Here is a 25,103-nt window from a genome sequence, read left to right as displayed (position 1 = left end):
ATACAGAAAATTTAAAAAAAAAAACAAAAACTACTTGAATCAACAGGGATGAAGACCGGGACGATCCCATACCATATAAGGTTTCATACTTTCAGTTCTTGGGAATCTCTTGCAGCTGTTTGCCTGCATTCTTTTATATCAGCCAAAAAAAAAAAGTGAAAAAGTGACCAGAAGTTTGTGGGCAATGAAAAGAAAAAAAAAAAAAAAAAAGATATAACAAAATTGAGGGGCAATCCGAGAATTGAACTCGGGACCTCTCGCACCCTAAGCGAGAATCATACCACTAGACCAATTGCCCGTTGATGTATTTCTTTAATATTAATAAACACTAAAGATGTTCCAAATCAAAATCAAAATAAAGCTATGTCCAATATACCATTTTTTGGACTGGTGGCATTAATCTCACGCATACCTTTTTTTTGGACCGGTAGCATTAATCTCACGCGAAAGTAGAGTCGAACTCAACTGGCGCTAGCTCAGTTGGCTAGGGTCGGACTCTTGAGTTATTAGGTCAGAGTTTCGAATCCAACCGCCGATCATAAAAAAAAATAAAAATAATAAAGAGTCGAACTTTATATGATTCGATATTTATGTTCCATCTATGACTCAAATAACCAAACCAAAACAGCGCATATAAATAACATAGTACAGACCCTATTATTTAGACCCAATAATAAATAAAATAAAAATCCATCTAGGCTAAAATTAGGGTTTCTCAAAACTCTGCAAATCTTTGAGGTTTGATTTAATCGTCTCTCTTGGCAAGTAGAAGAGAAAAATGGATCAGATGAATGTTATTGCTGTGCCATGCATGGGGTGGCTTGTATGTTGGAGAGATACTTGGATTCTTATCTACAAATACGAAAGTAGTTGAAGTTGACGATGACACTGAGCTCCTTGATTTCGTGGCTGCTAATAAACCTCTGAGCAATCTCCAAGCAGATAATTACTGATTCTTCCCTCATGCGGCTTTCCTATCCCCATCGGGTTATCCGGGAAACAAACTGATAATGGAACAAGTCCTTCATTGCATAAGAGGTGTGTTGCTGGTGAGACAAAATGATCAAGGCTATTCCTTTACAATCTTAATACAAGCACATGCAGAATTGTTCAAGTGATAAAAGGACTCGTGCATGGATGGTTACTTTCAAACCATGGTTAGTCTTATTTCCTTCTTCGGTTGGATAATTTTTATTATTTTTTTTAATAATTACCTTTACCTTACCTCCACTATATTGGGTTTTCCAAATTATGAGTTTGTTTCCGGTGCTTTTACCAATGGTTCCCTGCTTTTTCCTTGCAAAATCCATGAGACATATCTATAAGAAACGTGTCACGCTCCAATAAGCTGATCAACTCCTTGGTCTGTACTGAAGTAGATTTTGGATATAATGTCAATTTGGAACCAAACATCTGTACACAAAACAAAAGAGTTATGCTTCATTCGTATTCATCGCTTATAGATATCATAGAAAATCTAGCTCGAAAATCGGTCACAACTAATAAGAAAACAGTTTAAGATCTCTTATTCAAAATACATACCATTTTGAGTACTATATTTAAACAACCCAACAGCAACAACCACAAACATCATCTTTCTTACTGTCTTACAATCTTTAGCACTTCAATTTCGCTCATCCATCCATATATCAGTTAGCCATGGCAGCTTCTACAATGGCTCTATCTTCACCCGCATTGGCCGGTAAGGCACTTGTTCCTTCCAGCTCTGAAGTTTTCGGTGAAGGCAGAATCTCCATGAGAAAAACCGTTGCAAAGCCAAAAACCGTTTCATCTAGTCCATGGTACGGACCTGACCGTGTTAAGTACTTGGGACCATTCTCTGGTGAATCTCCATCATACTTAACCGGTGAGTTTGCCGGTGATTACGGTTGGGACACTGCCGGTCTTTCTGCTGATCCAGAAACCTTCGCCAAGAACCGTGAGCTCGAGGTCATTCACTGCAGATGGGCTATGTTGGGAGCTCTCGGATGTGTTTTCCCAGAATTGTTGTCTCGCAATGGTGTTAAATTTGGTGAAGCCGTTTGGTTCAAGGCCGGTTCACAAATTTTCAGTGAAGGTGGATTGGACTACTTGGGTAACTCAAGTTTGGTTCATGCTCAGAGCATCCTTGCCATTTGGGCAACACAAGTTATCTTGATGGGAGCAGTTGAAGGTTACAGAGTTGCAGGAGGACCATTAGGTGAGGTGGAGGACCCACTTTACCCTGGTGGAAGCTTCGACCCATTAGGCTTAGCTGATGACCCAGAAGCTTTCGCTGAATTGAAGGTGAAGGAGATTAAGAACGGGAGATTGGCTATGTTCTCCATGTTTGGATTCTTTGTTCAAGCAATCGTGACCGGAAAGGGTCCTTTGGAAAATTTGGCTGACCACTTAGCTGACCCCGTCGCCAACAACGCTTGGAACTACGCTACAAACTTCGCTCCCGGAAAATGATTTGATTAATCTGACAATCAGATGAAATGAACGTGTTGTCTTTGAATTTGCATTTTGAAGAATTGTTTGACGTGCGTTTGTAATGTATATTTTCTTTACGTTTATGAAATTTTATTTGCATCTTTAATTATTTTCTCTGTGTTCAAGAATACTCAGTAATGTGGTTGAGAATATGGCAAAACAGTCCGAGAAATCACACAAGAACATTGGCCTTTTGAAGTGGTATTCATATTTATTAGATTTTAGGAGACAGAGTTTAATGAATTCACAACTGTGAATATTTTGTTTATTCTTATTGATATATATAGTGAATTAGATTACATAGGAATTAACTAAGAAGTTACAACAAATAGAGATATTCTAGGAATATGACTATATTTACGTAAGACTAAAACTAGGAAAGAACTAGTAAACTGGGAAACCTAGTAAACCTAGTAGACTACAGATATATCGCTAACACCCCCCCCCCCCCCCCCCCCCTCAAGTTGGAGGAGTCGATCCACATCGAATACCCAACTTGCTAACCAAATGCTGAAATTGCTTGACACCTAAAGGTTTGTGAATAAATCTGCAAGCTGTTCAGAAGACTGTAGATGTTGTGGTTTGATTAAGCCGTTGAGCAGTTTTTCTCGGACAAAATAACAATCAATTTCGATGTGCTTCGTCCGCTCGTGGAACACTGGATTTTGAGCAATGTGAATAGCTGCTTGACTGTCACAGGAAACAATTATTGGAAGAATGCAAGGAATTCTTAAATCCTGAAACAAATAACGAAGCCATTGTAGTTCTGCAGTTAAATGTGCAAGGGCCCGATATTCAGCCTCAGCAGAGGAACGAGCAACAGTTGGTTGCTTTTTAGATTTCCAGGAAACTGGGCTGTTACCTATAGTAACAAGATAGCCAGTAGTGGATCGTCGGGTCATTGGACATCCTGCCCAATCAGAGTCGGTATATCCTTTGAGTATCAAAGGAGTGGAAGAGGCCAAAAAAATTCCATGACCAATAGTACCTTTAAGGTATCGTAAAACATGATTAGCAGCATCCAGATGAGAAGAATGGGGACGTTGCATAAATTGACTTAAATAATTCACTGCATAAGTGATATCCGGTCGTGTGACTGTAAGATATAATAGACGACCAATTAAGCGCCGATAAATACTAGGATCTGGCAAAGGTGTACCAGCCTCGGATGTCAATTTCAGGTGCGCATCCATAGGGAACGAAGAGGTGCGCGATCCAGTGAGTCCAGAATCCTTTAGGATATCCAGAATGTACTTCCTTTGACAGAGGAAAATTCCTTTGGAAGAACGAGAAACTTCTATGCCCAAGAAGTATTGTAATTTTCCTAAATCTTTGATTGAGAAATAGGACGCAAGTCTTGATTTGAGAGAAGTGATGAAAATATTATCAGTACCAGTGATAATTATATCATCTACATAAATAAGGACAAAAATGGATGTGTTGCCTTTATGATATGTGAAGAGAGAATTATCACATAATGATTTTTGAAAACCTTCAGCAAGTAACACCGAAGAAAATTTGGCAAACCATTGCCTAGAAGCTTGCTTCAGCCCATATAAAGATTTTTTTAATCGAAGAACTTTGGAGTGGCCCTCAGAACCTAAACCAGGTGGTAATTTCATGTAAATTTCTTCATCAAGATCTCCTTGAGAAATGCATTATTGACATCAAGTTGATGGAGAGACCAGCCTCGAATGGCAGCAATGGATAATAGCACACGCATTGTGACGAGTTTAGCAACAGGAGCAAAAGTATCATAAAAATCAATTCCTTCTTGTTGGGTATATCCTTTTGCCACTAAGCGAGCTTTATATCGTTCTATTGAACCATCTGCATTAAATTTAATTTTAAACACCCATTTACAGCCTATTGCCACTTTACCCGGTGGAAGATCAACCTGAATCCAAGTGTCATTGGCTTGTAGAGCAAGAATTTCTTTGGCCATAGCTGCTCTCCATTTAGGGCATAGCTTGGCCTGTGAGTATGTTTTGGGTTCCTCCGTAAGAATTACATTAGCTAGGAAAGCTTTATGAGTAGGAGAAAATTTATCAAATGACAAATATTCAGTCATTGGATAAACTGAAGTGGAATTGCATTTTGGAATAGTGCAGTGATAATCCTTCAAGTACGAAGGAGCGGACTTTGTGCGAATTGGCCGTGATGATGATATATCCGTAGCAGGGGAAATTGGTGAAGATGAGGTGCAATGGGAAAGGTCAGAAGAATTATTTCCAGTTTGCAAACGAGAGGATGTCATCTCGGCATTAGTGAAGATAGGCCGAGGATTTATAGAAGAATCCTGTGCCATTGGGACAGGTGACGGCGTTGAAATAACAGATTTTGTGTAGAGTTATCTCCATGTGGAAGTAAAATGGAGTCATAGAAAGCAATATCAGAGTCGCGATCATGGGAGTGATAGTTGATTGCGGAAGAGAACTGATATCATGAAATGGAAAAATAGTTTCATGAAATACAACATCTCTGGATGTGTAAATTGTCTTGGATTCAAGGTCATATATTTTATAGCCTTTCTGATTATAAGGATAGCCAACAAAAATGCCCGATCTAGCACGAGCGTCAAATTTGTGAGATGGACGTGGGTTGCGTCCAAAACAAAGACAACCAAAAATCCGTAAATGAGAATAAGATGGTAATGTGGATAATAACATTTCATGAGGAGATTTATGTGATAAAACTGGGGTTGGCATTTTGTTGATTAAATATGCCGCAGTTAATATGCATTCACCCCAAAAATTCAAAGGAACATTAGACTGAAAACGTAAGGCACGAGCTACATTGAGAAGATGTCTATGTTTACGTTCGACAATGCCATTTTGTTGGGGCGTGTAGACACAACTTGTTTGATGCAAAATACCATTCTGATGAAACCAAGATTGTAGTTTTAGATTTAAATTCAGAACCATTATCCGAACGAAAAGTTTGAAGTTGAGGAATGAATTTAGTATGATTCCCAGAAGTTATGGTAGCAATCTTGTGTCCATATTGTCGGATTCCAAATTGGAAAAATTTTGTAGACATGTGAGAGTCTCGGATTTTACAACCATGAGATAAACCCAAGTGCATCGAGTGTAATCATCAACTAAAGTGAGAAAATATCTGGCACCCGTAGAAGATGCTACGGAAAATGGCCCCCAAATATCAGCATGAATTAGCTGGAAAGCATAAGAAGATGTAGAACTACTTTTATTAAATGGTAACCTTGTTTGTTTAGACAAGGGACACACAATACAAGAGTGAGTATTTTTAGTCAATGCAATCAAAAGTACGAGATAAGAAACGAAAACAATCCTCGCTGGGATGGCCTAATCGGCAATGCCATATATCCATTGGCTTCTTATTTGCAATAAAAGAGAAAACAGAAGGACGTAAGCTAAAATGATATAGGCCCGCAATGCGCCTACTCCATCCAATCTCCTTGTTCGTTTGAAGGTCCTGGAAGACACATGAGTCATGAGAAAATTTAATACAACACTTGGTTGTTTTGGTTAGTTGACTAACCGATATGAGATTGAATTTAAAACTGGGAACATGAAGAACATCAATTAATTTGATTGCTGGGGATAAATCAATATTTCCAATATGGCTCACAGAGGTAAACGATCCATCTGGCAATTGTACTTCAATTGGTTTATCAACCACCTCATAAGTGGTGAAAGATGATATAGAAGAGCATATATGGTGCGTAGCACCACTGTCGACAATCCAGGTAGACAAAGAACAAGTAAATACATATGGGAAGGAAGGCAACAGGGCAGTAGAGACCGTACCTGCACAGGTTGCTGCTGGAGAAGACACAACTGTTGCTGTTCGGGTTCAGTAGGTGAAGCAGCTGAGCGTACTGCTCAGGAGTGATCGATGGGGCCATTGGAGAGCAGGTACAGCAACGGAGGCTAGAGCATTGGGAGCAGCAGTGTGGACAGCAGCAGCAACGTGAGAGTTGTGGGCAGCAGCGTTGGAAGAGCCATTGGGATAGCCGTGAAGCTTCCAACAGACCTGGCGTGTGTGACCATGTCGATTACAGTGATCACAAAAGGGTCGAGGTCGTTTGTTGCCATAGGATGGATTCCCAGGGACTGGACGGAAGTGCGAGGAATGACGCTGTGGTCTTGCGTCTGTGTGAGAAGCATTCAAAGCAGCCGATTCAATTAGTGGAACAGCAGCGGAATTTATTCCTTGTTGCTCTTCTTCTTGGCGTACGAGGTTGTACAACTTAGCAGCCGATGGCAATGGTTCAGTGACTAGGAGTTGGCTTCGCAAGGCAGAGAATCGATCTTGAAGCCCCTGTAAAAACTCCATAGCACGATCTTGATTATGGTGTTCAATAATAGACTTACCAGCATGGCAAATACATGGTGTTGGAGGCCGAAAAGAATCCAATTGATCCCAAAGAGTTTTGAGCTGGGTGTAGTATTGAGCAACCGAATGATGCTCCTGTTTCAAGGTGGAAATCGATTGCTTGATTGTATATAATTTTGTGGCATTGGACTGAGCAAAACGACTCTTCAAGTCCATCCACATCTCATGAGCAGTGTCGAAGACATTACACTACGACCAATTTCTGGTTCACAGGAATTACAAACCCAACTGCCAACAAGATCATCACAGCGTTGCCAGTACGGTATATCAGCTGGAATGTCTGGCTTAACAATTGTGCCATCGATGTAGCCTAGTTTGGCCTTGGCACTCAAAGCCTTACGGAAACCACGAACCCAAGTGGCATAGTTTTCACTTGTGAGAACTGGTTGATAGAAATAGTAGTAGGATTGTCTGCCGGATGAACATAGTAAGGACTAGAAGGATGAAGGTGAGGGTTAGAATCAACAATACCAGTGTTTGTGTGTTGGTGTTTACAGTTGGATCAGAGATATCACCCATTGGAAGCGATGAAGAGAGAAAATCAATTGTTGTTGTTGAAGCAGATGGCTTGGATGACAGCTGATGCCGGGAGAGTCTTAGCCCTGGAGAAGAAATTTCACGGCAGTTGTGAAGAGAACTTGTTCTGGAAAGAAAAAAAACTCGTTTTTTTTTTTTTTTTTGTTTGTGGAGAGAAATACCTAGCACGAAGATACCATATTAGATTTTAGGAGACAGAGTTTAATGAATTCACAACTGTGAATATTTTGTTTATTCTTATTGATATATATAGTGAATTAGATTACATAGGAATTAACTAAGAAGTTACAACAAATAGAGATATTCTAGAAATATGACTATATTTACGTAAGACTAAAACTAGGAAAGAACTAGTAAACTGGGAAACCTAGTAAACCTAGTAGACTACAGATATATCGCTAACAATATTCTTCCCATCTAGATACCAAATGCTCAAATGTAAGACGTTTAAAACAAGCGTACGCTGCGTATTGCAGTTGATTGTATACAAATGCAATATCTAAGTAGCCATACGTAAATATCTAAGTAATCATACGTAAGAATATATAGAACTAACACTACAAAAAAACTGACCAAAGGCTACTTAAATTTTCCAACAACAGAAAAAATTTAGTTGCTTCACAGTTTAAGACACTAGGAAAGGCAACTGTGGTGGTGTATTGATTTGAGCCACTAAACGGTAAGCAACTATAGTTTCTAAAACCCTTTAGAAATAAGTATGCGCCAACTAAACAAATGCGCTAGTAGCTTGAGACATTCAACCACTTGGAAAAAAACAACGGCGGGATATTGATGAGTGCCAAATATTGTATATATTTATCCCTTTTTGTTGGCATTTAACTCATCTTTTGTGCATTAATTCTACATTTTATCCCATATTCTCTATTTTCATTGTTTTCAAGAATAAATATTTTTCTTACTTAATTTTGCATTTTTAGGTAATAAATAAAGTTTGGATGAATAGCAGAGCGGAAAAGAGCAGAAAAGTAGTGAAAAGCCGGAAGAAATTACGCAAGGAAGCCGCAAAGAATGGAGCGCACGTCCAAAAAGCTAGGAATGGGCTCAAGAAGGAAGAATTGTTCTTAAAGAAGATATGGGCTTGGCATACCCAAGGCCCAAAACCCTTACCCAAACCCATTTTCTATATCCATACCCGCCTCCATTCTCAGCCGTTAGATCGGATCCATTTCATCATCCGATGGTCGCTTCTTCATAGTTCATCAAAATCTGAAGTCCCTGCAAAACACCATAGTACCTAAATTCCAAGCCTTCAGATTAGATCACATTTAGATCCTACGGTCGCTTCTTTGCATGCGCATCAAATCTCGATACTTCCGCTTAACACTACAGCACCTAACCTAATCTAGCACCGTTCGTTTCGTTGTATCCCTTCATCCGACGGTCGCTCCTCGCTTGCCTCCGCATCACCGTCCGATCTACCTACCAGCTCCACATCTCACGGCTTAGTCTCGCTGAACATCAAAATTTGATGAATCCGCCACACACTGGAGCACCAAACCCTATACCAGCTACCCAAACGCACCCTTCTCCCAAAAACATCGAGCTCTTCTCCTCCACTCCGTCTGCAGAGAGCTGCTCTGCAACTCCATCACCTCCACCAGCTACACCTCGCTGAACCACACCACCCTGCCATCGCCACTTCCTCCACTGTCACCAAACACCACCTACACGCCGTAGCTACCTCCCCTACCCCTATAGCCATCTAACTTATTGATTTTTCACCACTGAAACCCTAGGTGATAAATCAATAAACTAGGTGAAGCTATAAGACGCAATTGAATACATGGAGAGGAGCAGGAGACTGAGGAGAAGAATGGGTCGAAAGAAGACTCGTCAAATCACATGTTAGGTGAGTTTAATTTCAAGCCCTAATTTCTCTGTAATTTGGGGGTTTTTCTAGAAACCCTAATTCATGTTGGGACCGTACCAGGAGAGGATTAGAGTAGGGAAATGGGCTCAATTAGACCCATGACATTAGAAAAACAGTAAACCTAATTGTACTGTTTTATTTTGGGATTTTGGGAAAATGGGTGATAACCCTAATTTGATGTATTGGGTATAAATTGAGGGTTGTGGGTGTGTTGTAAAGGTATGCTGGACTAGCCAGTGTCCAGAACTTTCAAGTTCTGTTAAATTTTAATTTCAGTTCAATTTTAGTTCACTTTTCAATTTCAGTTCATGTTCTGTTTGGTGTGATGCTTGTGCCTTTAATTTCAGTTGTTTCATGTTCTTGTGATGTACTGTGTTTCAATTCATTGTCAAGAAGTGATGGTATGCTAGGTTAGAGCTTTCAGTACACTGTTTTGATTGAGCAGTGGGGAGAAACTAGTGCTCACTAGTGACAATGAGCAAGCTAGTTTTCTTCCCACTCCATTTGTATGCTTAACACTCTTGCATTGTTGTGATTGAGCAATGGGAGGAATTAGTGCTCATAGCAAGATAATTCTCCTCCCATTCCATTGGTATGCCTAGATCCATTTACTTGGCTTTGTTTCTTTTTCTTATTCATGCTCTGTTAGCTTCACCATCTCCCTTGCCCTTGGCTTAGGCCTTGGTTCACTTGCACTGTTATCTGATTGTTGTTGTTTAGTTTCTTCATTTTCTCCATTGTCTTTCCTGTTAATTATCGTTGTTTTTCTTTACCTTGCTTTTCTGTGCAGTTGCATATCTTGCATAATTTTCTGCCATTTGCATCTGTCTACCACCTGCATCTCATGCTGTAGTTAATAGCATTTTAGCATCTGTAGTTGTAACTTAGTAATCATTTTAGTCTTGTAAATATTAGTTAGTAATCATCTGTGGTTGTTCATTAACTTTGCTACTTAGCTATACCTTGCATCCTAGCATTAGCATTTTGTTCTGTATCATTATCATTTCCATTCTGTGTAGCTGTAGCATCACTGCATCATCTTAGACATTTGCATAATCTCTTCTCAATTGCTTAAACTGCACAACTCTGGAAACTGAAGCTTTTGTTGAGTTAGCAAGTACATGTGCTTCTCCTGCTGTGCTTGCCCTGCTGCTGTGCACTTTCCTCTGCCCTGCAGTACTGCTGCTGCTTCCATCTTTGCCTTGTGCTGCTGCTGGTGCTTTCTTTGCACTGCTGCTGCTGTTGCTGCTGTTTTCTCCTGCTGTGCACTTGCAGTGCTGTTGCTTTCCTTCCTCTTTGCTGCATTGCTTGTTCTGCTGCTTTCCTTCCTCTTTGCAGTGCTGCTGCTGTGCAAGGCAGCAATTCTTGTTCTCCTTGTCCTTGTTACTGCATTCTAGTTGGATGATGTTCTTGTTGCTCTTGTCTGCTGCTGCACCACTGCTGCATTGCCTTCTTCTCCAGCTGCCTTGCTTGCTGCCAGCTTCTCCACTGACCTGTCACTCCTTGCTGGACTGCTGCTGCAACTGCTTCCTCTCCTGCTGCTTTCCTTCCCCTGCAACTGCTGCTGCTGCCCTTCTGCTGCTGCTGTTGCTGTTGCTTTTGCCCTGCAGCTGCTGTGCAGCACTTGTGCTGCTGCTGCATTGCCTTCCTTTCTCTTGCTGCTGCTGCTGCTTCCTCTCAAAAGCCCATCACTCCAGTTCAAGGCCTAGTTCTCAATTCTAAGCCCACTGTCTATTGTTTGTACAATTGAGCCCAAAGCCAATTGAGCCCAAAGCCAACTGAGCCCAAAGCTCACTTCAAACTCAAAGCCCAATTCACAGTTGAACTGTTGAGCCCAAGTTCAGTTCACTGTTAGCCCAAAGCCCAGTGCAACTCAAAAGACCAAAAGCCCATAAGTTCACAGTTAATCCAAACAAACCCACTAAGCCCAAAGCACAATTAGAAGCCCAACAACAAATTTAGAAACCCAAATAGCTAGAACACTACAAAACACTCCCGATCTCTGTGGATCGACCCGTACTTGCACGAGCTACAACCGACGACCGTGCACTTGCGGTATTACTGTAGGCCCCCGTTTTTATTGCGCTTAATTTTATACATATCTCCGGGCCCACCAAGTTTTTGGCCGGGGATAATTTTTAGGACCTTTTAGAAGCCTACCAGATATTAGTTACCTAACCCTCTATTCAGCCACTAAAATAACACAACTACCAGAAAGCCTAGTTGAATAGAACTTTGGGAACTAACCATGCCAACTACGGTAGGCATATTCATTGAGCTACTTCCAAGAAACAACTTAGGATTCTTAGTAGCTTAACTTAAAGAAGAGATATTAATTTAATTAGGGAATGACTAAGTTGTTGGTGTAGTGAAGCTTTGTCGCTAAGTTCTCTAAGATCAAAATCTAGGCACGCATGTTATTGTGATCACATTTGTATAGATGATATTGTTGTTTAGTAATTTAGTAATAAAGTTGTTTAAACACCATGCGTCAGTGCTAAACCAATTTCTAACAATTACCAAGCCAATTGGTACGTAATATCAATATCCAAGAAAATATTAAAATTATTGGTACGTATATTTGAAATACAGAAAAAAAAATCAGATGGAACATGGGATGGCCTGCTGAGTGCCGGCTGCGGCATTATAACATTTCGGTCCAATTTGAAAGGAATAATAAATAATGCGAAAAAAGTTGCAAGCATACAAAAGACAATCACTCTTTTCACGTTAGGGTTGTAACTTAAATATATAACTTCGCTAAATGTCAGAAGAGTAGAGTACTGGGATAAAAGGCTAATCGATTGGTCTTGCTCATTATTTGTGGATAAAGCTTAAAAAAAAGAACTATTCATTACGCTAGATTATTAACCAAAAGTCTTATTGAATCCACATATGCATACCAGGTTCCCCATGGAGGAATGCCTTATTCACGGTAGCAACCGCACCTCTGGAGCATTGTTCTTATGGTGCATTCTCCACCATAGCGTGCAAAAACCTCACCTTCCCAAAATGTAGGCTATCAGAATCCCATATCTCCAAGTTCAAAGTCATCGTCTTCGTCAGTGGTGTAAACTGCGTCACTATCAGCTTCCTCCTCCTCCTCCTCTTGTCTTTGGATGGCAGCTATTACTTCTTCATGGCTGATGGTTTCTGGTAGAACATCAGTCCTATCCCAAACCATATTTTCATTGTGATCTTGTTGGGGCACTCGTCTAAGATCGTTGATTGAATAACTTGAATACCATTCTTGATACGCTTCATCAGAACTCGAGTTTTCTGGTGCAATAAGTTCCACTGAATTTTTTTCTGGAATGTTATAAGAGCAGCGAGGTCGTGTTTTTATAACCACTTCCAATTGTCGATTCTTTATGTCCTTCATATATAAAACCTGTTGTGCTTGGTGCGCTAACGCAAATGGTTCATTCGCATAAAAGGTTCTGTTGAGATTAACACAAGTAAATCCGTAGCTATCTCTTTTGGAGCCACCTTGATTTGCAACCGGACGCCAATTGCATTTGAAAAAAAGAATTCGTAATTGGTTTAAATAGCGTGCCTCGATAATTTCAGATACCACTCCATAATAATCATTCATATCATCATCTTCACCTTCCCCTCCCTTTATACATACTCCACTATTCTGTGTCTTCCGTCGCATCTCCCACGCTTTTGTATGGAATCTGAACCCGTTGATGATGTATCCGTTGAAAGACGAACACTCTTTATTAGGACCTTGAATCAGCGAATAGAGTTCATCACTCACCATACCATTTTTGTGCAGTTGATATATCTATTCATGTACATATATTCATATATTAGTTCAGGTTATGAAATCCTAAAAACATTTATTGTGTTTGAGTATATATAAACGCACTTACTTTGCTGGCAAACCAAAAAGGAAATTCTTCGTTGTGTCTTCTTTCAACGTCAGCATCTCTTATTCCACGCCTTTTTAATTCTTCTCTATGTTCACTGTAAGTGTAATGCTTCATATAGTTAACTACTGAATTGACACAATTTAAAGATTATTGGCCTTAAAAGCAAAACAAAACGTATATACTTCTCGTACGGCTCCACTTCTGCAGTATTCTGCAGAGCATAAAGTTGGATTTGTTGCATTTCTGAGTCCTCAAGCGTTCCCAAAGTTTCAGCTCCAATGGGCCGACCAGATTGTCTGAAAACGACTAATTTCTCACGTGAGGGTGGTTGTTCATAATCCTCATTCCTTGAGACCCGATTGAATTTTGTATAAGTACTGTTCAAGTATCGCGTAAGCATAGTGAGGCTCTCTTCTATTAAGTATGCTTCAGCCATAGAGCCTTCTGGACATGCTTTATTTCGCACATAAGACTTTAACTTGCGCAGATACCTAAAATGTAATTCTTATTAGAATTCACTGGCGTAATTTAAGTAAAATTGTACAAATATACACTGCAAAAAGTACAGAAAAAATGTGTGTGAAGTATCTAAGAATCGTATATTTGTTTTCTTGAACTGATGTAAGAAAACTATCATTAACATTAATATTTAGAATTCAGAATATACAGAAAATGGTTAAACCATACCTCTCAATCGGGTACATCCAACGATATTGAACTGGACCAGCATCCTTTGATTGTTGTGGTAGATGAATTGGCAAATGCATCATCACGACAAAAAATCCCGGGGGGAATATAGGACCACTTTATTCTCGTTCCTGATGATGAAGTGGCCGTCAAAGTGATCAAAGACGTGATGAGGAATGCCTATAAGGCATACAGGCACAAACTTCGTCTAGCATACATAAAAGCTGGGGGTGATGGGTTCGCTGGATCAGATGGCCATTTGGAGGCATTGGCACACCCTCCCAAAGATTTCCCCAACAAACATGATTGGGCTCACATGTGTGAGCACTTCACCACCGATGCGTTCAAGGTATATCTATTTGCTTACTGTTTACATATTATTATTTTTTTTAAGTCATGGGAGTGGACAATTAGGTATGATATGTGGAACTGGAAAACACTACACAAGTTATCTTTTCTTTTTTGTCTTAAAATTGCACTTCATTATTGGTTTGAAAAGAAGAATGCACTGCCAAGGGCACTCTTATGCAGCTGAACTCATTTTTTGCAAACCCTTGCTATCATTTCTTGTTGTATTTTTCGTTTAGAATATAAATTATATGTGGATGTAAAGTAGCTTACATCATATACAAGAGTTTGGTTTTGGTTATGGCAGATTTTCCATAAGGTTATATATATAGATTGAACTTGAAGAGTTGGGGTGGGTGATCTTTTATTAACATTTTGTCTTATATATGTCTGCATTCTTACACTTAACTTCATATTAACTTACATTTTACCTCGTGCGATAGAAAAATTCTGAAAGAGGACGTCTTGCTGCGGCTGCGAAGCAACTCAACGGTATCAACCACAGTAATGGCAACAAAAGTTTCACTAGTATCGAATACGAGTTGGTATATATTATGCCTGCTTCAATTGTTTTATTTAATGATATTGTTTACGAGTCAGATGTGTTTATTACATGATATGTTGTTTTATATGATGATGTTTTCCATTTCAAAGCTGCAAGCCGGAGAGCCTTGTGATCCAGTGGCTTTCTTCCGACGAACCCATGATCCTGGAAAGAAAATCAACCCCAAATGCAAAGAAATGAGTGTAAGAAATAATCCTTCATTGATGAAACATGTTTGATATGTATCTATTTATAGATTATTATTTACACAATCATGATTTGCACAGATAGAATTGCAAAATTATGCTATGCACTGTTGTGCTCATTCTGCCAAAAGATTAAGTGAAGAAAAATATGCAGCATTTTTATATCAGAGTTTTGAGTTTCTTATCATCGGTTAAGTGAAAACTGCTCCTGGTAGAATTTTTGTGAATAAGTATGGTTCTTTATTATGGGAATTTTTGTGAATTGTGGCCACATTTAGTACGGTTCTTTATTTTGGAATTCTACTTTGTAGTCAGTATTATTTTTTTCCTTCAACCTGCTATTTCCTGCCCAAACTCATTTGAAACTGGTTACCTACTTTGTGATTAATTTGTGTTTTGAATAAATGTGCAGGAAAAAATGAAGGCCATGAAGGAAGCCGCAGATCGGGGAGAAACTAATGACACTCCAGAAGAGATATTTAACAAAGTTCGTAATGCTGGATGTTCGGGTAAACGTCGTCGCAAGGCTCATCCAACTAACTACAGTTTATACCAGAAAAAAGAAGAAGAAATTGCCGAATTGAAAGTAAGAATGGCATCCTTGGAACAGGAAAACAAAAGGCTTAAGAAAGAAACAGGGCCGAACGCGACAAAGAAGTGGTTGAATGAATATCTTGTTAAAAATGGCATGCCGGCTATGGAATTATCATCTGAAGATGAACCGGAAGATGATGATGAAAATGATGATGTGCACGGGAGTCAAATTCATGAACATCGAGATGCCTTTGAAGGTACTGATATGGAAGCTGAAGAGGAGGATGTAGAGGCCTTTGCAGATGGTCAAGAAGAAGGTGACGAGGAGAATCCGGACAGGGAACTCGAAGAGGATGATGAAGAAGAATATTTTGAGGTTTAGATGCATTTATTATTTCTGTTATTTAGAGTCTCTTTTTAGAAAGATCTAGCTTAGATCTTAGAAGAACTTTCTCTTTTTTTTTTGGGTCTTGTGGTCCTGATATCTCGGGTGGGATTACGATATTCTTGATTTTTTTGTTTGGAAACTTCTTTGTTTTAACGAATGCTATTAAATAAAAAATTATTTTTAGTATATCTTTTTTTTTAGTATTTATTGTTAATTATAGAAATTCAATTAATATTTATTTATTAATATTTGGTAATGCATTAAATTTGGGAAGTTATTTACGGATGGACTTTTTTTCCGGGCTTGGGTCCGTAGCACCGGTCAAGCCCAGATCATCCCTCTCACCGGTCCATTTGAGATGTTAGTAGCATTATCTATTTAAAATCTAGAGAACTAGTGGCTCTTTAAGTTTAGGAACTCCGAAATTGGTTTCATGTATGAGTTGGCTACTGTTGTTGCTGCAATGGTAGTAGCTTTTAGCCATTTGGCTACTAGAGACTATTAGAGATACTTTGTATCCTAAAAGATTGGCTACTAAAACTTAGTTGCATATATATTTTTGCAAATGCATGAAATAATTTATCCGTGACCTATTGAACAACTAGACAAGAACTAGTGTCTTAAACCACAACTAGACAAGAACTAGTGTCTTAAACCATTAGGCATATGAAACGACTACTACAAAAGCCAGTGGTTTTATGTTGTTGTCCATTAGATGAATCTTTAAATGCAAAATCTATTAAACAATTAAAAGATAGTTGTTGCCTTAATATTTTCGCTAATAACATGACGACTACACAAATTAGTAACTTTACCTATTAGGTGACATATGTCGGCCAACTAGCCAAACTAGTAGCTTTAGATATGGGGACCAACTAACCAGTGCGAACTTGTTGCTTTAAACATAAAACAACACCCTCTTACGCCACTACGCCTGGGAAACTAACATTAATTGCATAAATTGTTAGGCAACTAAAGATTTGAATAGACCACTACCATTAGTCAAGTAGCCTTTGGTTGGTTTTTTTGTAGTGTAACGATCAGTGAATTAAAGACTTCTTCTGCAGCAGGAGTAAACAAAAAGGATTAAAGCATTTTCGCAAGTTCTTGAAAAAGATCTTAAAAATGAGGAGAAGATCTTCCAAAACCAATGTGTCCCAAGTGGCACCTACATCTCTTACAATCACAAATTTGATTGAATCATGAAATAAATTGAAAATTTTAATTAATAAACAATTTTTTTTTTATAATGAAAACATTATATCAGCCAACCGAACTGAAAGTTACTTGTAATATAATGGGTGTTCCTTTATATACCCCTAAAAACGCTAGTGGTACACCTTTGTCAGTTGAAAAGTCGTTAAAATTAGTTAGGGGAAAATTTTATAAAAATTACATATTTTTTGATAAATCTACCCCCTTCCCTGTATCTGATTCGGAAGTTAAAAACCCTAAATCCATGATCCCCTTGCCTATTCTTCCCATGATATCAACTCTCTCCATTATACCAATCATATTTCTCATCAATAATCACCTTCGTGTCTCCTATGTACTCATACGATAGTAAAGTAATACATATACTGTATACACCTTCATAAACATCACTATTATTATAAACTTGAACCCCAATCCAGAGTTCACATCATTTTTTATTTTTATTTCTTACTTAGGTTTAGACCTGATTGGCCAAAATGGATTTCGATGAGATTATTAATGGAGATGGACAAGAAAGTGATTTTGTTGGGTATTAAGAAAAAAGTTGATTATTTAGAGAGAAGATAAAAGTATGCAAGTGCCAATGAGTAACAGAACATTGTTGATGGTGGTTATTCATTATGTGTCTTTTATGAGGGATGAGGACGATTTCTGCCTTCTGGATTTGATTTTTCATCCTGTTGCTGTTGATGCGATGATGAGGGTGGTGACGGGTGATGGTAATGATGAACATCAAGCTGTGTTTGTTCATACGAATAATTAATTGTTATCAGGATGAAGAAAGGGTGGAGGCCGCGATTTAATCATAAGAAAAACTTCTGCATTTTTTTCATTGGGTTTATGTTTCCATGTTCGTGAATCGGAGGTATACAAATTTAACGGGTTTGATGGGTAGGTAGATAAGTTTTAGGGGTACCAATATAAAGGGGTATCGTTAGTGTTCGTAGGGGTATATAAAGGAGCACCCAATATAATTGGCCGAAATTTGTAGGTACGTAAATGCCCAAAAAAAAAAAAAAAAAAGATTTACCTCCGAGAGAAAACCAGTAGAAGTCAAAATCATGAAAATGAAGCCTCAGCCAAGTATCTTTATATAGATACAATTTAACACCAATCAGCAACCAAAACTAGCTGAACCCCAAATTAGTAGCTTTAAAGAATTATAGCTTTTTACATTTTTCTTAAATCCAACTTTTTTTTTCTTCAACATGGCAAATATATTATTGATCAGCAACGCCATCTTGAAGCACTGTTCTCCCTCTTCAACATCAGCTAGTGAACAATCTGTTAATATCCCTTCTCATGAAATAATTCCACTTACAATCTTTGATGAAGTTACCCATGATGGTCACATAGGTGTGTATCTTGTATTTAAACCACCTATGCCATCGAATGAAGTCTTGAAAGATGCACTCTCGAAAGTTCTTGTTCATTACCCACACTTAGCTGGAAGGTTCGTAACTGATAATCTAGGCCGAACATGTATCGTTCTCAATAACGCAGGGCTTCGCATCGTTGAAACTTGCATTCCCACCACAGTGGCCGAGCAACTCTTACTCGATGCGTCAGTAGATAATAATCATCTTCTTCCATCTGTTACCAAAGTTGAAGAGTTGTGTCAAGTTCAACTAAATCGTTATGCATGTGGTGGTCTAGTTTTAGGCTTCACTGCTCATCACCGTGTTGCCGATGGCCAATCCATATTAGGTTCTTTCTTTGTTTCATGGTCTAGAATGGTCCGTGGCCTCGACATAAAATTACTTCCTCATCATGATCGACTTTCTCTTTCTCAGCCAAGAAACCCACCTAGAGTTGAATTTGATCATGGGTCAATTGAGTTCAGAAAGCCTACTACTAATCTCGACACTACCATGGAGTTTTCTTCATCTTCAGTTGAAACTGTGATTGTCAATTACTCTGTTGAGTTCATAAACAAGCTGAAAGTTATGGTCAATAGTACCCCAAGTGAAAGATACAGTACTTTCGCGTGTTTACTTTCACATGTATGGAAGAAGGTAACTCAAGTTAGAGGACTTGGCTTAGAAGAGTCGAGCCAGGTGAGAATAGCAGTGAATGGAAGAACTAGAATATCTGAACCATCCGTACCCATGGAGTATTTTGGTAACTTAGTACTCTGGGCTTATCCAACATTGAAGGTGAAGGAACTAATTTACGAGAGTCATGCATATATCTCCCGAGTGATCCGAGATGAAGTTAGTCATATCAATGATAGGTACTTCAAATCATTTATTGATTTTGGAGCCACAATAAATCGAAGTGGTGACGAGCTACAAGAGTCGACACCTGAGTTTGGAGGCACGCTCTGTCCAAATTTGGAAGTGGATAGCTGGTTGGGGTTCCCGGTTCATGATATTGATTTCGGTACGGGAGGTCCTTGTGCAATGGTTCATCCCAGTACCCCATTTGAAGGATTAGTTGTTTTTATACCTGCAGGTACTGAAGATGGTGGGGTGGATGTAAAGCTTACTCTTTTCGCGGAACATGTTCCTCCCTTTAACAAGATTGCTCACTCCATCGATGGCAAACTCACCCCGGCTGAGATTGCAATTTAACAAACGTTGTTTGGTCTTTAAGTTTTGTTTTCTTTGTTCAGTAGTAATATATTCAATAATGTAGCCTTTTGGTGCTGCCTTCCGATTCTTCCCATCTACGTACGTACCGAATGCTTAAATGTAAGACGTGTAAAAGAAGTGTACATTAGCAACCATGATGAAGTGTGTACACCATCGTCTGTATTAATCAGCAGTCCATGCTTTCTTGCTTATCTTTGTAAGCATTATATATATAAAAATAAAAACCAGAGTGATTAAGTAAAAAATTCAATGTCTTAATTCAAAAGAATTATGCACTAGCTAGCTTGTCAAGAAAAGGAAAAATATAAAAGACGGAAAATGAGTTATTTGTCCAAATATATTCAAAACATGGTTCAAATGGACGAGTCAAAATTAGTATGGATGAAATGGACACCAAAAAGATAGCAAGAATGAAACTGGATTCATCCTGGCTTAAACTTAAAAAAGAGCGAGGATGAAACTGGATGCATCCTGATGTAAATTAAAAATAAGAAAAAGTATTTGAAAATGGGTATGATGAAACTGTTTACATCCTCGCTATTTTTATATTCTCGTCCACTTAAACAATATCAAATTTTACATGTTTTTTCACCAGGAATCGTTGATTTTGGTCTTTTTAACCAAATTTGTGTATAAAAAATGCACTAAGTGGGGAGCAGAAGGCAGAGAGTTCAATTTTCCTTCTCGTGACATGTGCTTGAAGTATAACATCAATGGTTTAGATTTGCTTTCTCCTTTTAGAATCCAAATACAGTCCAATCCTACGTGTCAATGAACATTATGAACTACTGGCGGTGCATAACATTCAGAGGCAACCCACAGCTTTCAAAAGCTTTCATTATTCCTAACCTAGGGTTTTTTGGTATCACACAAAACCCTAGACTAGCACCTTTGGTCCACATCTAGTTCGGTCGTTTTATAAAGGTCATGAAAAAATGTCTAGAAAATGAGGGATAAGATATAAGAAAAGTTGGAAGAGAAAAGTGACAGGACATCTCTCTTTGACTAATGATCATTTTCTTTCAAAACCATTTATGCCCCTAGCAATAGTGGAATATATACATCATGAATTAATACATCCTATGATATTTGGTCAGATCTACATTAATAAGTTGATGACTAACAGGCAATGCTCTCACCATCATCAATTTCATCGATTTATTAGTGGAATCGGTTCAAAAGTCTTAATTTTATGACTCCGCCATGGTTTCATTTCTAGCTTACCCCAACTTGTTTGGGACTAAAAGGTCAAAGTTGGAAGTTTCTAAAAGTCGGCAATAATTTGTTCTAAATGATCATTGTCAATGTTGATTCTGTTTGACAAATGATCATCCATTATTTTTCAAAACCATTTATGTGCCTAGCAAAAAGCATACACCCTACGATAATGGGATAGATCCACGGTAATAAGTTGATGACTACAGCGAATGCTCTTTGTTTTTTTCTTTACTGAAAGAAGAGGAGATAATTTATGACATAAAGAAAAACTAAAAGCCAACTATAAAGAAGTCCATGAGAAGTCGAAAACAGAGAAAAACTAGAAGGCATTTACATGGTGTAATTATCTCTGTTCTGTACTTCTATTGAAAAGTGACAAGATACCTCTCTTTGACAAATGATCAAGATCTTCCAAAAGCGTTTATGACTATAGCCAATGCTAGCTCTTCTTTCTTTTCTTGAACGAAAGAACTAGAGGAAATAATTTATTACAGGGAGAAAACTAAAATCCGCATTACAAAAAAAGTCCATGAGAAGTGGACATGCAAAAAAAGACACAACAGAAAACAGAGAAAAGAAAACGTAAACAGTATTAACTAAGTCCGATTTGCTCTCCCGAGAAGTAACATCTGCCTATTCTCTCACCATCACCAATTTGATTGATTGACAACATAGCATATGGCTTAAAAAATGAATGATTGACTATAGCATATGGCTTACAACAAAGTCACAAGCATATGCGGTGGATAGTTTCTCCTATGGGGACCGATGTTGATCCGAATTAAGATAAACAAAGAAATAAGAAGATCAAACATATGAGAATGAGCCAACCAAAACTGACTTACGCATCATTCGTGCCTGCAATCTTTCATTTCTTCTTTCGTGCATAACTTTCGAGAATCATACAACTAAAAGAACTGCCCACCCAGTGATCATTTTACCATTTATTTAGTCTTAGCATCTCGATGGGGACTCTTGTATAAGGAGCGTGAAATTGAAGCCTCAACCAACTAGAACAAAGCCTCGGGGCCCTTAACCAACTATATATCTTCATATACTTACGACGCATAACACAAATAACCTACCAAGCTGAACCCCGATTCAGTAGATTTAAAGAAACTTGGTGTTTTACATATTTCTTAGCAACTATTCTTTTTTATCAATATGGCAAATGCATTGATCACCAGTGCCATCTTGAAGCACTATTCCTCTTCTTTAACTTCATCTAGTGTCGACGAAAAATCTGCTAATATCCATTCTCATGAAATAGTTCCACTGACAATCTTTGATAAAGCTACTCATGATTGTCATGAAGACGTGTATCTTGTATTTAAACCACCTATGCCATCAAATGAAGTCTTGAAAGATGCACTCTCAAAAGTTCTTGTGTATTACCCACACTTGGCTGGAAGGTTCGTAACTGATAATCTTGGCCGAACATGTATCATTCTAAACAATGCCGGTGTTCGCATAACTGAAACTTACATTCCTACCACACTGGCCGAACAACTCCCATTCGATGCATCAAAAGATGGTAGTCATCTTATTCCATCTGTTAAAGGAGTCGAAGAGTTGTGTCAAGTTCAACTAAATCGTTACAAGTGCAGTGGCCTAGTTTTAGGCTTCACTGCTCATCACCGCGTTGCTGATGGCCAATCCATCTTAGGGTCTTTCTTTGTTTCGTGGTCTAGAATGGTTCGTGGTCTTACCATAGAATTAGCTCCTTATCATGACCGTTACGCTATTTCTCAACCAAGAAACCCACCTAGGGTTGAATTTGAACATGGTTCAATTGAGTTCCAAAAGAGCACTATTAATCTCGACAACACCGTAGTGTTTTCATCGTCTTCAGTTGAAACTGTGATTGTTAATTACTCTGTTGAGTTTATAAACAAGATTAAAGATATGGTCAGTAATAACCAAGATCAAAGATACAGTACTTTCGTGTGTTTGCTTTCTCATGTATGGAAGAAGGTAACTCAAGCTAGAGGACTTGGACTAGAAGAATCAAGCCAGGTGAGGATAGCAGTGAATGGAAGACAGCGAATATCTGAACCAGCAGTACCCATGGAGTATTTTGGCAACTTAGTACTTTGGGCTTATCCAAGATTGAAGGTGAAGGAACTAGTGAATGAGAGTTGTGCATATATTGCCAAATCGATCCGTGATGAAGTAAATCGTGTCAATGATAGGTACTTCAAATCATTCATAGATTTTGGCGCAACAATACTCCAAAGTGGCGGAGATAGTGATGAAAGTGACGAGTTGCAACAGACGACACCTGAGTTTGGAAGTTCGCTGTGTCCAAATTTGGAAGCGGATAGCTGGTTGAGGTTTCAGGTTCAAGATATTGATTTCGGTAGTGGTGGTCCTTGTGCAATATTTCCGCCCAGTATCCCGTTTGAGGGTTTAGTGGTTTTTATACCTGCAGGCACTGAAGACGGTGGAGTGGATGTAAAACTTACACTATTCTCCGAGCATGCTAGACTCTTTAAGAAGATTGCTCACTTCGTTGATGGAAAACTCACCCCGACTGAGATTGCATTTTGAAATGGTTTTGCACCTTTTGTTTGCATTTTTTTTCTTTGTTCAATAATTCTGTATTAAAAAAATGTTTGGGCTGGAATGCTCAAATGTAAAACGTTTAAGACTTTTGAAATGACTAAATAAGCGTAGATTGATGCGCAGTTGAGTGTAGCAGTGAATCGTGCACAAAAGCAATGTCTAAGTAATCATCCCACAAGTAAGACAATAGAAGACCTGGCTATTTTGAGGGCTGCTCCAAAATGATCTGGAGCTACTAATTTATACTCATTCAGTAGAGGTGGCAATGGGGGTGTCTTATAGGAGTGAGTAAATATCAATACTACCTTTACACTAAACTTAAACCTTATTCGTTCAATTTAATTATCATCTTCGAGAAAAAAAATTCTCTTCTTTTAAAAATAAATAATCATTAGTCGTTAATCGTTTGGTTGAATTCAAGAAATTGGTCGAAAATTTGTTGTAAAACATGACCAGTATATAAAATTGAATATTAACTATCGACTATGGTTGGTGTTCTTCATTTCTGAATAATGATGTCCATAATCAAGAGATAGAATTGATTGTTATCCACTGAATGCGTCGTGTAACTTCCTTTGTGTTCCTAGTTTTTTGACATATATAGTCTACCGATTAAAATCTTAATTCGGCCAATCACCCCAAAAAAACTAATAAGGTTTTTTGTACATGAAAATCTAAATAATCGGCACATAAATATATTTTTTTTCTACCAATTGTATAATTCAAAATTCTTAAATTTGGAATCTTTATTTTAAATTTGGGGCTTATCGAACTTGACGAACCTATACATTCCCGCTCACACATTTTGCTGAAGGAGTTTCAAATAAGTGTTTTATATTTGTCAAAACTCAAAAGTGATACTTGGAGTAGCATAGTACCTCAATGGTTCATCCAGACCAAGTACTAAAAGAATTTTAGGAATTAGGAAACACCGTGGATTAAAGGCCTATTTTTGTTTGAAGTGAATCCATTTTGGTCGATGTCTAATGAACGCTTTCCGACCAAATAACACTTGATTTACTGAGACATACTAAAAAGGTGTTTAAATTAGAGCACCAACGCATTGAGTGTCGCAAGAAAATATTTTAAAATGTAAGCTTAAACCCGGTGTGAAAAACTAGAAGTCCCTCCGGTACGATTTTTCTTTTATGAGAGTACTATATGTGTATGCATCCAGCAGAATACTTCCCTGATTATAATGCAAGGGACTCCCCAATGGTATTCTCTAGCATATTAGGAAGGTTTTGGGTTTTCCATTTCCAGTGTAACTTATTTTTGGCATATATAAACTTCCTTGTAGCTTGGTTTTGCAACAGCAACAGATCACTCTGCAGACGTACCAGCATCTTACCCACCAACTCCTTTTAAAGATTCTAAAGGTAGAAAATCACAATATATAAAATATGTCATCAGATGATGATGACATTGTTATGTTCATTACTTATATTGTGCCTTGCGTATTTGGTTTGTGGATAGGCTTCTACATTATCGGCTATGTACTCCATTGTATTTTACGTTCTTTCTGTAGAAGTCCAGCCAGCTTGTATGACCATGTTTGGCGGGAGGAACCATCTTTTTTCCAGAGAGTACAAGTTATGCATCCTCCTCGACCAGGTGCAGCACGAAGAGATCCATATGCTTATCAA

The 25,103-nt window shown here is 38.3% G+C and overlaps 3 protein-coding genes and 1 non-coding gene across 4 annotated transcripts; 3 read left to right on the top strand and 1 right to left on the bottom strand.

Moving 5' to 3' along the window:
* Window positions 1-226: 226 nt before the first annotated feature.
* Window positions 227-298, bottom strand: TRNAP-AGG. The gene has a single exon. It is a non-coding gene; the product is annotated as a tRNA-Pro (tRNA).
* A 1,197-nt stretch (window positions 299-1,495) lies between these two features.
* On the top strand, window positions 1,496-2,584 carry LOC113286951 (chlorophyll a-b binding protein, chloroplastic-like). Its single transcript, XM_026535607.1, has one exon. The coding sequence runs from the start codon at window positions 1,660-1,662 to the stop codon at window positions 2,452-2,454; it is 795 nt and encodes a 264-aa protein (XP_026391392.1). The 5' UTR covers window positions 1,496-1,659; the 3' UTR covers window positions 2,455-2,584.
* A 15,633-nt stretch (window positions 2,585-18,217) lies between these two features.
* On the top strand, window positions 18,218-19,740 carry LOC113285438 (tryptamine hydroxycinnamoyltransferase 1-like). The gene has a single exon (XM_026534318.1). It carries the CDS (start codon window positions 18,289-18,291, stop codon window positions 19,651-19,653), a length of 1,365 nt encoding a protein of 454 aa, XP_026390103.1. The 5' UTR covers window positions 18,218-18,288; the 3' UTR covers window positions 19,654-19,740.
* Window positions 19,741-22,030: 2,290 nt separating this feature from the next.
* Window positions 22,031-23,497, top strand: LOC113285437 (tryptamine hydroxycinnamoyltransferase 1-like). The gene has a single exon (XM_026534317.1). It carries the CDS (start codon window positions 22,057-22,059, stop codon window positions 23,440-23,442), a length of 1,386 nt encoding a protein of 461 aa, XP_026390102.1. The 5' UTR covers window positions 22,031-22,056; the 3' UTR covers window positions 23,443-23,497.
* The last annotated feature ends 1,606 nt before the right edge of the window (window positions 23,498-25,103 follow it).

Source organism: Papaver somniferum, chromosome 6 (assembly GCF_003573695.1).
Source record: "Papaver somniferum cultivar HN1 chromosome 6, ASM357369v1, whole genome shotgun sequence".
Taxonomy (NCBI): domain Eukaryota; kingdom Viridiplantae; phylum Streptophyta; class Magnoliopsida; order Ranunculales; family Papaveraceae; genus Papaver; species Papaver somniferum.
This window is presented reverse-complemented; position numbering and strand designations above follow the sequence as displayed.

Excerpts from the sequence above, each read along its gene's own strand:
- LOC113286951 (XM_026535607.1), top strand. The coding sequence starts at position 1,660 with ATGGCAGCTTCTACAATGGCTCTATCTTCACCCGCATTGGCCGGTAAG.
- LOC113285437 (XM_026534317.1), top strand. The coding sequence starts at position 22,057 with ATGGCAAATGCATTGATCACCAGTGCCATCTTGAAGCACTATTCCTCT.
- LOC113285438 (XM_026534318.1), top strand. The coding sequence starts at position 18,289 with ATGGCAAATATATTATTGATCAGCAACGCCATCTTGAAGCACTGTTCT.